This window comes from Oncorhynchus mykiss, chromosome 7 (assembly GCF_013265735.2).
Source record: "Oncorhynchus mykiss isolate Arlee chromosome 7, USDA_OmykA_1.1, whole genome shotgun sequence".
In the NCBI taxonomy this organism is placed as follows: domain Eukaryota; kingdom Metazoa; phylum Chordata; class Actinopteri; order Salmoniformes; family Salmonidae; genus Oncorhynchus; species Oncorhynchus mykiss.
Window position 1 is genome coordinate 85,158,118 of NC_048571.1, and position 12,200 is coordinate 85,170,317.

The following is a 12,200-nucleotide window of genomic DNA, read 5'->3' on the forward strand; positions in this document are numbered from 1 at the left end:
GTCTAATTGGATGGAAACCTAGCTACTGCGTCTAATTGGATGAAAACCTAGCTACTGCATCTAATTGGATGGAAACTTTGCTACTGCATCTAATCTGTGTTTACTCTATAGGAAGGGATCTAGAGTTCATTGGGGTTTTTGCTTCAAATCTACTGCCTTCTCCTACCATCTATCACCTAGCCCTACGAGGTCCTGAATAGTACCTTCTCCTATCATCTAAGATGATCTAGGCAGAGGTGTTTAACTCTTACCTTATGAGGTCTGGACTACTACTCGTTTTCTGTTCTACCTGATAATTATTGCACCCACCTGGTGTCCCCAGGTCTAAATCAGTCCCTGATTAGAGGGGAATCACCCACCTGGTGTCCCAGGTCTAAATCAGGCCCTGATTAGAGGGGAATCACCCACCTGGTGTCCCAGGTCTAAATCAGTCCCTGATTAGAGGGGAATCACCCACCTGGTGTCCCAGGTCTAAATCAGTCCCTGATTAGAGGGGAATCACCCACCTGGTGTCCCAGGTCTAAATCAGTCCCTGATTAGAGGGGAATCACCCACCTGGTGTCCCCAGGTCTAAATCAGTCCCTGATTAGAGGGGAATCACCCACCTGGTGTCCCAGGTCTAAATCAGTCCCTGATTAGAGGGGAATCACCCACCTGGTGTCCCAGGTCTAAATCAGTCCCTGATTAGAGGGGAATCACCCACCTGGTGTCCCAGGTCTAAATCAGTCCCTGATTAGAGGGGAATCACCCACCTGGTGTCCCAGGTCTAAATCAGTCCCTGATTAGAGGGGAATCACCCACCTGGTGTCCCAGGTCTAAATGAGTCCCTGATTAGAGAAAAACAATGAAAAGAGGGCATCGGAACTGGCTTTGAGATCCAGATTTGAATTTGACGGGATCTGCACCTGGTAATTTGATATTTCAGGTGTGCAGAAGTTGTTCTGCTCAGTGGTCTGTTGTTTAGGTCAGAGGTGATGGAGCCAGTCAAGCAGGCGCCGGCTGTGGCACGTGGACCGAACAACTCTGACTAAGGAGAAGAATGCCTGTAGACTGCTGGATTTACTACAACAAGCCTGGAACGAAGTTGACCTTAATTATATCATTATATATTATAAGCCTCTAGTTCTCTGTGCTGTTAAGTTTCCTATTATTTACTTTGACCAGGGTCCATAAGGTACCATAAGGTACCATTTAACCAGGGTCCATAAGGTACCATTTAACCAGGGTCCATAAGGTACCATTTAACCAGGGTCCATAAGGTGCCATTTAACCAGGGTCCATAAGGTGCCATTTAACCAGGGTCCATAAGGTACCATAAGGTACCATTTAACCAGGGTCCATAAGGTACCATTTAACCAGGGTCCATAAGGTACCATTTCACCAGGGTCCATAAGGTACCATTTCACCAGGGTCCATAAGGTGCCATTTAACCAGGGTCCATAAGGTACCATGGGTCCATAAGGTACCATTTAACCAGGGTCCATAAGGTACCATTTAACAAGGGTCCATAAGGTACCATTTAACCAGGGTCCATAAGGTACCATTTAACCAGGGTCCATAAGGTACCATGGGTCCATAAGGTACCATTTAACCAGGGTCCATAAGGCACCATTTAACCAGGGTCCATAAGGTACCATTTAACCAGGGTCCATAAAGCACCATAAGGTACCATTTAACCAGGGTCCATAAGGCACCATTTAACCAGGGTCCATAAGGTACCATTTAACCAGGGTCCATAAGGCACCATTTAACCAGGGTCCATAAGGCACCATTTAACCAGGGTCCATAAGGTACCATTTAACCAGGGTCCATAAGGCACCATTTAACCAGGGTCCATAAGGCACCATTTAACCAGGGTCCATAAGGCACCATTTAACCAGGGTCCATAAGGTACCATTTAACCAGGTATTGTAGGTTGTATGTAATGGTATTGAACGTTTCCCTCCCTCCCAATCGTATGTGATGGTGTTGAACATCTCCCTCTCTCACCAGTTTCTGTGTGAGTCCTGGCGGGGCCCAGTCGTAGGTGATGGTGTTGAAGGTGGGGTCCTTCCTGGACACCACAGAGTTGGTGACGACCATGCGGTTCCGTTTGTACACCCGGATGCCCTTCACCTGCTCTCAGAAATGGTCAGAGGTGTGAATCCTTGATGATTCTAAATGCACTGTATCCAATCAGAATGGCTGAATAGGGTTTTTTAAATGGTCTGACTAATCACATAAAAGATCACCTTGGCGGTCAGGTGGGCATATTTGGAGTCGGCCAGGAGTAGGCCAATCTTGTGGTCATCGTCCAGGTCACAACTGGAGCTGTGGTCCTCCACACTGCAACCACACACTGTGCACACTTTCCTGGTGGGGATGACAAGTATGGTAAGGTAGGTTAGTGTAAGGTAAGGTAAGGTAAAGCTGTGGTAAGGTAAGGTAAAGCTGTGGTAAGGTAAAGCCGTGGTAAGGTCAAGCTGTGGTAAGGTAAAGCTGTGGTAAGGTAAAGCCGTGGTAAGGTAAAGCTGTGGTAAGGTCAAGCTGTGGTAAGGTAAAGCTGTGGTAAGGTACGGTAAGGTAAAGCTGTGGTAAGGTAAAGCTGTGGTAAGGTACGGTAAGGTAAAGCTGTGGTAAGGTAAGGTAAAGCTGTGGTAAGGTACGGTAAGGTAAAGCTGTGGTAAGGTAAAGTTGTGGTAAGGTAAAGCTGTGGTAAGGTAAAGCTGTGGTAAGGTAAAGTTGTGGTAAGGTAAGGTAAAGTTGTGGTAAGGTAAGGTAAAGTTGTGGTAAGGTAAAGTTGTGGTAAGGTAAGGTAAAGTTGTGGTAAGGTAAAGCTGTGGTAAGGTAAGGTAAAGCTGTGGTAAGGTAAGGTAAAGCTGTGGTAAGGTTAAGCTGTGGTAAGGTTAAGCTGTGGTAAGGTTAAGCTGTGGTAAGGTTAAGCTGTGGTAAGGTAAGGTTAAGCTGTGGTAAGGTAAAGCTGTGGTAAGGTAAAGTTGTGGTAAGGTTGAGTTGTGGTAAGGTAAAGCTATGGTAAGGTTAAGCTGTGGTAAGGTTAAGCTGTGGTAAGGTAAAGTTGTGGTAAGGTAAAGCTGTGGTAAGGTTAAGCTGTGGTAAGGTAAAGTTGTGGTAAGGTAAAGCTGTGGTAAGGTAAAGCTGTGGTAAGGTAAATCTGTGGTAAGGTAAAGCTGTGGTAAGGTAAGGTAAAGCTGTGGTAAGGTAAAGCTGTGGTAAGGTTAATCTGTGGTAAGGTAAAGCTGTGGTAAGGTAAAGCTGTGGTAAGGTAAAGCTGTGGTAAGGTTAAGCTGTGGTAAGGTTAAGCTGTAGTAAGGTTAAGCTGTGGTAAGGTTAAGCTGTGGTAAGGTAAGGTAAAGCTGTGGTAAGGTTAAGTTGTGGTAAGGTTAAGCTGTGGTAAGGTTAAGCTGTGGTAAGGTAAGGTAAAGCTGTGGTAAGGTTAAGTTGTGGTAAGGTAAGCTGTGGTAAGGTTAAGCTGTGGTAAGGTTAAGTTGTGGTAAGGTAAGGTAAGGTAAGGTAAGGTAGGGCAAAGCTATGGTAAGGTAATGTTAAGCTGTGGTAAAGTTAAGCTGTGGTAATGTAAAGTTGTGGTAAGGTAAAGTTGTGGTAAGGTAAGGTAAAGTTGTGGTAAAGTTGTGGTAAGGTAAGGTAAAGTTGTGGTAAGGTAAAGCTGTGGTAAGGTAAGGTAAAGCTGTGGTAAGGTAAGTTAAAGCTGTGGTAAGGTTAAGCTGTGGTAAGGTTAAGCTGTGGTAAGGTAAAGCTGTGGTAAGGTTGAGTTGTGGTAAGGTAAAGCTATGGTAAGGTTAAGCTGTGGTAAGGTTAAGCTGTGGTAAGGTAAAGTTGTGGTAAGGTAAAGCTGTGGTAAGGTTAAGCTGTGGTAAGGTAAAGTTGTGGTAAGGTAAAGCTGTGGTAAGGTAAAGCTGTGGTAAGGTAAAGTTGTGGTAAGGTAAAGCTGTGGTAAGGTAAAGTTGTGGTAAGGTAAAGCTGTGGTAAGGTAAAGCTGTGGTAAGGTTAAGCTGTGGTAAGGTAAAGCTGTGGTAAGGTTAAGCTCTTTTAAGGTTAAGCTGTGGTAAGGTTAAGCTGTGGTAAGGTTAAGCTGTGGTAAGGTAAGGTAAAGCTGTGGTAAGGTTAAGTTGTGGTAAGGTAAGCTGTGGTAAAGTTAAGCTGTGGTAATGTAAAGTTGTGGTAAGGTTAAGTTGTGGTAAGGTACGGTAAGGTAAAGCTGTGGTAAGGTAAGGTTAAGCTGCGGTAAGGTTAAGCTGTGGTAAGGTTAAGTTGTGGTAAGGTAAGGTAAGGTAAAGCTGTGGTAAGGTAAGGTTACGCTGTGGTAAGGTTAAGCTGTGGTAAGGTTAAGCTGTGGTTAGGTAAGGTAAAGTTGTGGTAAGATAAGGTTAAGCTGTGGTAAGGTAAGGTTAAGGTCACCCTCTAGATCACAGCTAGAACCATGCTCCTCCACACTGCAGCACCATTGGGTGCATGCCTTCCTGATTTCTGTGTTATTCTACATCTATATGTTGTCTGTATATTCTGTTTATCGTCATTAAAAAAACCTTCCTTAATATTCTGTGGTGTGTGTGTGTTTTTATATCGTTAGGGTTAAATTACCTCCAGGAATGTGGGATGAATCCAGAGCAGATCCCTTTACATGACAGACACGTCGCGCCCCTCGCCACTGGAAACACTGGCTGCTGCCCCACACACATCTGGAAATAGAGGGGCAAGAAGGGCAATGAAAGGAAAGGGAGGGGCAAGAAGGGCAATGAAAGGAAAGGGAGGGGCAAGAAGGGCAATGAAAGGAAAGGGAGGGGAAGGAAGGAAGGAAGGAAGGAAGGAAGGAAGGAAGGAAGGAAGGAAGGAAGGAAAGGGAGGGGAAGGAAGGAAGGGAAAGGAAAGGAAGGAAGGAAGGGAAAGGAAAGGAAGGAAGGAAGGAAGGAAGGGAAAGGAAAGGAAAGGAAAGGAAAGGAAAGGAAAGGAAAGGAAAGGAAAGGAAAGGAAAGGAAAGGAAAGGAAAGGAAAGGAAAGGAAAGGAAAGGAAAGGAAAGGAAAGGAAAGGAAAGGAAAGGAAAGAAAAGAAAAGAAAAGAAAAGAAAAGAAAAGAAAAGAAAAGAAGGGAAGGAAAGGAAAGGAAAGGAAAGGAAAGAAGGGAAGGAAGGAAAGGAAAGGAAAGGAAAGGGGGGGAGGGGAAGGAAGGAAGGAAAGGAAAGAAAAGGGAGGGAGGGAAGGAAAGGAGGGACGGAAGGAAAGGGAAGAAGTGAAGGAAGGAAGGAAAGGAAAGGGAGGGGAAGGGGATGGAAGGAAAGGAAAGAAAGGGAAAGGGAGGGGAAGGGGAAGGAAGGAAGGAAATGGAGGGGAGGAAAGGAAAGGAAATGAAAAATAAAGGGGGGAAGGAAGGAAGGAAAGGGACAATGATTAGACAAGGAACACAGAGAGGTAAACACTCAACAGCCTCAGAGCCCTTTGGCTCTTTTCCCCCAAATCCAAACACACTGTATAATACTAAGGCTCTACACTGTATAATACCAAGGCTCTACACTGTATAATACCAAGGCTCTACACTGTATAATACCAAGGCTATAAACTGTATAATACCAAGGCTCTACACTGTATAATACCAAGGCTCTACACTGTATAATACCAAGGCTCTACACTGTATAATACCAAGGCTCCACACTGTATAATACTAAGGCTATAAACTGTATAATACCAAGGCTCTACATTGTATAATACCAAGGCTCTACGTTGTCTAATACCAAGGCTCTACGTTGTCTAATACCAAGGCTCTACACTGTATAATACCAATGCTCTACACGGTATAATACCAAGGCTATAAACTGTATAATACCAAGGCTATAAACTGTATAATACCAAGGCTCTACATTGTATAATACCAAGGCTCTACGTTGTCTAATACCAAGGCTCTACGTTGTATAATACCAAGGCTCTACACTGTATAATACCAATGCTCTACACGGTATAATACCAAGGCTCTACACTGTATAATACCAAGGCTCTACACTGTATAATACCAAGGCTCCACACTGTATAATACTAAGGCTATAAACTGTATAATACCAAGGCTCTACATTGTATAATACCAAGGCTCTACGTTGTCTAATACCAAGGCTCTACGTTGTCTAATACCAAGGCTCTACACTGTATAATACCAATGCTCTACACGGTATAATACCAAGGCTATAAACTGTATAATACCAAGGCTATAAACTGTATAATACCAAGGCTCTACATTGTATAATACCAAGGCTCTACGTTGTCTAATACCAAGGCTCTACGTTGTATAATACCAAGGCTCTACACTGTATAATACCAATGCTCTACACGGTATAATACCAAGGCTATAAACTGTATAATACCAAGGCTCTAAACTGAATAACACCAAGGCTCTATACTGAATAACACCAAGGCTCTATACTGTATAATACTAAGGCTCTAAACTGTATAATACCAAGGCTCTAAACTGAATAACACCAAGACTCTACACTCTATAATACCAAGGCTCTATACTGTATAATACCAAGGCTCTAAACTGAATAATACCAAGGCTATAAACTGTATAATAACAAGACTCTACACTCTATAATACCAAGGCTCTATACTGTATAATACCAAGGCTCTAAACTGAATAACACCAAGGCTCTATACTGAATAACACCAAGGCTCTATACTGTATAATACCAAGGCTCTACACTGAATAACACCAAGGCTCTATACTGTATAATATCAAAGCTCTACACTGTATAACACCAAGGCTCTACACCGAATAACACCAAGGCTCTTCCTGATCTGCCGTGTTCATTTGATCCCCCTTTTGCCACAGAATGTTTTCCTCCTCAACAGGAAAAGGAATGTGACGGCCCATTCAGATCCTGTGATGCTGCAGGACTGATTCTCTCCTGTGACCAAAGGGGTCACATTAAGATGCCACATCTGTAGATAGATGCACTGGCTACCACAACTGTAAAACATTCAATAAAAAACTCAAACAATGACACACAGACAGGGACACAGACAACCTTTATAGACAAACTAGACAAACCCTGCCTCAAGACACAGACAGTGACACACAAACCCTGCCTCAAGACACAGACAGTGACACACAAACCCTGCCTCAAGACACAGACAGTGACACACAAATACAGGTGTGCAGGACGAGCAGTGTAGTTATATCACAGATACGCTGCGATGGAATTTTCCCATGACAAGAATGATGTCATTGCTAAAAGAAATAAGCTATTCATGACTACTCACTGTTGAGACAATAAAATGTAACAGATGTAGAGATGTACATCTTCAAATAAATCTAACAGATTAAATCTAACAGATTAAATCTAACAGTAACTTGAAACCACAGAGGAAAACTGTGTTATCCTCCTGCAGCGTGTGTGTGTGTGTGTGTGGTCTCTGAGTCTGAGCCAAGAGTCATAACAACCTCATGAATGAAGGGCTCAGAAAGATCACACTGTAACAAATTGGTGTGTTAAAGATGTTTATTTTAACTTGAGAGGTTCTCTCTCTCTATATTGGAGAAAGCCTGAAGGGGCGGAGGGGTTCCTAGTCTGACAGAAAATACAATGGCCTGTATTCACAAATCCGGTATTCACAAATCCGGTATTCACAAATCCGGTATTCACAAATCCAGTATTCACAAATCCTGTATTCACAAATCCGGTATTCACAAATCCTGTATTCACAAATCCGGTATCCACAAATCCGGTATCCACAAAGCCGGTATCCACAAAGCCGGTATCCACAAAGCCGGTATCCACAATGCCGGTATCAACACAAACCCGGTATCCACAAAGCCGGTATCCACAGTGCCGGTATCCACAGTGCCGGTATCAGCACAAAGCCGGTATCCGCACAAACCCGGTATCAACACAAACCCGGTATCAACACAAAGCCGGTATCCACAGTGCCGGTATCCACAGTGCCGGTATCAACACAAAGCCGGTATCCACAGTGCCGGTATCAACACAAAGCCGGTATCCACAGTGCCGGTATCAACACAAAGCCGGTATCAACACAAAGCCGGTATCAACCCAAAGCCGGTATCCACAGTGCCGGTATCAACACAAAGCCGGTATCAACACAAAGCCGGTATCCACAGTTCCGGTATCAACACAAAGCCGGTATCCACAGTGCCGGTATCAACACAAAGCCGGTATCCACAAAGCTTATTTAATTGATGTTATAAAGCCCTTTGGCATCACCAGTTGTCACAAAGTGCTTATACAGATACCCAAATGGAATCCTATTCCCTATATAGTGCACTACTTTAGACCAGAACTCATCAAATCAAATTTTATTTGTCACATACACATGGTTAGCAGATGTTAATGAGAGTGTAGCGAAATGCTTGTGCTTCTAGTTCCGAAACAATGCAGTAATAACGAGTAATCTAACCTAACAATTCCGAAACTACTACCTTATACACACAAGTGTAAAGGGATGAAGAACATAAACATATTGGAATGAGTGATGGTACAGAACGGCATAGGCAAGATGCAGTAGATGGTATAGAGTACAGTATATACATATGAGATGAGTAACAGCCTCCCTATTCCAGGCTAGTCCAGGCCGTAATGACACATCCCAAAATGGCAGCCTATTCCCTATACTGTATAGCGCACTACCAGAGCACTATGGCAACAGCCCTATGTGAACAGCCCTATGTGAACAGCCCTATGGCAACAGCCCTATGGCAACAGCCCTATGGGAACAGCCCTATGTGAACAGCCCTATGGCAACAGCCCTATGGCAACAGCCCTATGGCAACAGCCCTATGGCAACAGCCCTATGGCAACAGCCCTATGTGAACAGCCCTATGGCAACAGCCCTGTGGCAACAGCCCTATGGGAACAGCCCTATGTGAACAGCCCTATGGCAACAGCCCTATGGCAACAGCCCTATGGCAACAGCCCTATGGCAACAGCCCTATGGCAACAGCCCTATGGGAACAGCCCTATGGGAACAGCCCTATGGGAACAGCCCTATGGGAACAGCCCTATGGCAACAGCCCTATGGGAACAGCCCTATGGGAACAGCCCTATGGGAACAGCCCTATGGGAACAGCCCTGTGGGAAAAGCCCTGTGGGAACAGCCCTATGGGAACAGCCCTATGGGACCAGCCCTATGGGAACAGCCCTGTGGGAAAAGCCCTATGGGAACAGCCCTATGGGAACAGCCCTATGGGAACAGCCCTGTGGGAACAGCCCTGTGGGAAAAGCCCTGTGGGAACCAGCCCTATGGGAACAGCCCTGTGGGAACAGCCCTATGGAACAGCCCTATGGAACCAGCCCTATGGGACCAGCCCTATGGGAACAGCCCTGTGGGAACAGCCCTATGGAACAGCCCTATGGAACAGCCCTATGGAACCAGCCCTATGGGAACAGCCCTATGGGAACAGCCCTATGGGAACAGCCCTATGGGACCAGCCCTATGGGAACAGCCCTATGGCAACAGCCCTATGGCAACAGCCCTATGGGAACAGCCCTATGGGAACAGCCCTATGGGAACAGCCCTATGGGAACAGGATAGGATGCCGTTTGAGTTGCAGTAAGTGTCTGAACAGTGATGGAAGAGGTCTGATAACCGCTGGGCAAGTAGAAGTATGTTTCAAGTGAGTGTTAACGACGCAGGCAGGGTGAGGCAGCCACTTCTGATTGGCAGACTGTCTGACGTCTGTTACGCACCAATGGGACCTCTAAAGTCAACAAGAACCTGAACGAGCATGACGTTCACACAGACAAAGTATTCAAACCCCTTGACTTTTTCCACATTTTGTTACGTTACAGCCTTACTCTAAAATGTATTAAATTGCCCCCCCCCCGCATCAATCTACACAACATACCCAGTAATGACAAAGCGAAAACAGATTTTTAGTATTGTTTAAAAAAAATGTATTACAAATGAAAAAAACTAAAATATCACATTTATGTAAGTCAAGGGGTCTGAATACTTTCCAAATGCACTGTATCTCCTAAACTCCACAATAGGTAAGGGTTAACATTTATGAAAGACTACACTTACACCGTCTTGATGTTTCAGACTACACTTACACTGTGTTGATGTTTCAGACTACACTTACACTGTGTTGATGTTTCAGACTACACTTACACTGTGTTGATGTTTCAGACTACACTTACACTGTCTTGATGTTTCAGACTACACTTACACTGTCTTGATGTTTCAGACTACACTTACACTGTCTTGATGTTTCAGACTACACTTAAACTGTCTTGATGTTTCAGACTACACTGCCTCAGTGTTTCGGAAAAACAAACCATTTCACAGATAGTATGCTCAGAGAGAAACACCTGAAACCAATAAATGTGTTTCTAATTATGATTTCTTATTATAATGATTATGTCACTACAAAAGAAGTGTGCTATTGTATTCTATTAATCTACAATCCTCTGTATAGTCGGTGGGATGTGTCAACGTGAAGAGAGTGAAGTGGTCATTGACCTGGCCCTCTTCAGTTTAGATGGTATTAGACACACACACACTTCAGTTTCCCACTCAGCACACCATTTGTCTTTTCTCTACACCCTAATGTGGTTGCAATGAAATACCTTTTTTATTTTATTTTTTATAATGGTTTCCATGGCAACTCTATTTACGGCTAAATAGCGAGCATATCGCACATCTCAAATAGCAAGTTGATTGACTGGGTCATTGTTGCTCTATAAATCACACTTCTTTAAATGATATCCTGTAGAAAAACAGAAAGAGAGAAACAGAAAGAGAGAGACTAAGTATCAGTCCCTTATGGCACCCTATTCCCTTTATAGTGCACTACTTTTGACCAGAAGCCATAGGGCTCTGGTTAAAAGTAGTGCACTACATCAGGGTTTAGAGGTGTCATTGGGGAGGTAGCCTACAATACACAGGGAGGGAAAGTATTGTTGGCTGTGATCCTCTGCAGCACAACAACGGGTAAATTCAGGATAAACCATAAGGGACGGTCAAACTATTTCAGAGATGATTTAGAAAAAGGTTGTGGCTTAGTTTTGGTATTTATTTCCATGGTCTGTTCTCCATCTCTGTAGAATCTCACCCTGGGACAGGTGATTGTGGAAGGGCCATTTTCAATATCAAACGAACATGAAATATTTTCTACACGCTAAAATGTCTTTCACCTCCTTCCAGTAAGAGTATGTATGCAGTATGTAGCTTCGTGGGTCTTGAATAAATTCACATAGAAATTTGAGTCATAGATACGTTGTTCTCATTGACAGCGAGTCTAGGAAGAGGTAGATCTGTTCTATGTGCTCTACTTCTACGATTTTTTTTAGGTGTTACTGGTCAGTCTAATTTAGCCTGTGTATGCATTCTAATGAGAAAACCTTTCATCCCCAAACACACACAGCCGAGAGTGTTAACATGTTACACTGTAACAGAGTACAGCAGTAGCAAACGTGACAGGAAATACAGAAGCGTATTCATTCATTCATTTTCTGCTGATTTAATACTATTGTTGTTACTTGTTTTGGTTGAAAATGTAAAAAAAACAAAAAAAAAAAAAAAGTTAAATTAACTCAAAATCCGAGACACACAATAACGTATTCACAAGTGTGTTTCACTCACCTTCTCTATTCCGGAGGTCAAATCCATAGTGCTCAAGTTGAAGGGCTGAGATACAATTTCAAAGTGAAAGGTATTGGATAGCTCTCTCCTTTTCAGAGGACTGTGAACTTTCTGCTCCACATGAGTCTAACAGACAGCTTAAATGACTGGCTGGAGGGATTCCCTGGAACACTCATGCCAACCAATCACAGCAAATAAAAAAGAAAAAAAAAGAAATCCCACAACCAATAGAATTTAAGTGGTATTTTCCTTTTTCTCCTCCGCCCAAATTGTGAACACCCATCCTCTGGAACAGAGAGACATGACGTCACCGAAGAGTGAGAACGCGATATCGGTCCCGAGGAATGTGCTGCTCACATAGGACCTGTCCTAAACAGTGCCCTGTTCCCTACATAGGAAGAGGCCGTCATTTGGGATGTAGACGTCATGGTGATCTCGTAGTTAAAAAGTTGGAGAGACGTTTCCTGTACTGTTAAACGGCTTTATTTGGCCTTTTTTAAATGGAAGAGTGGGGTGATTCAGGCGTACGTAGTACAAACCCACGCGCTGAAGTTAGAATGCGGGGGACGAGAACGAGACAGTCAACCATACTTACTCTG

At 43.8% G+C, this 12,200-nt stretch overlaps 1 protein-coding gene across 2 annotated transcripts in view; it reads right to left on the bottom strand.

Moving 5' to 3' along the window:
- Positions 1 to 11,855, bottom strand: part of LOC110528639 (LIM and cysteine-rich domains protein 1) — a 28,749-nt gene extending 16,894 nt beyond the window's left edge. For both annotated transcript variants that reach the window (XM_036984254.1, XM_036984253.1), the window contains exons 1-4: positions 11,602 to 11,855; positions 4,600 to 4,697; positions 2,232 to 2,352; positions 1,990 to 2,115 (exon numbers count right to left, since the gene is read on the bottom strand). In XM_036984254.1, the coding sequence (XP_036840149.1) occupies positions 1,990 to 2,115; positions 2,232 to 2,352; positions 4,600 to 4,697; positions 11,602 to 11,628 (372 nt within the window). In that variant the 5' untranslated portion in view covers positions 11,629 to 11,855. The remainder of the gene's footprint in view (positions 1 to 1,989; positions 2,116 to 2,231; positions 2,353 to 4,599; positions 4,698 to 11,601) is intronic.
- Between the last annotated feature and the right edge of the window lie 345 nt (positions 11,856 to 12,200).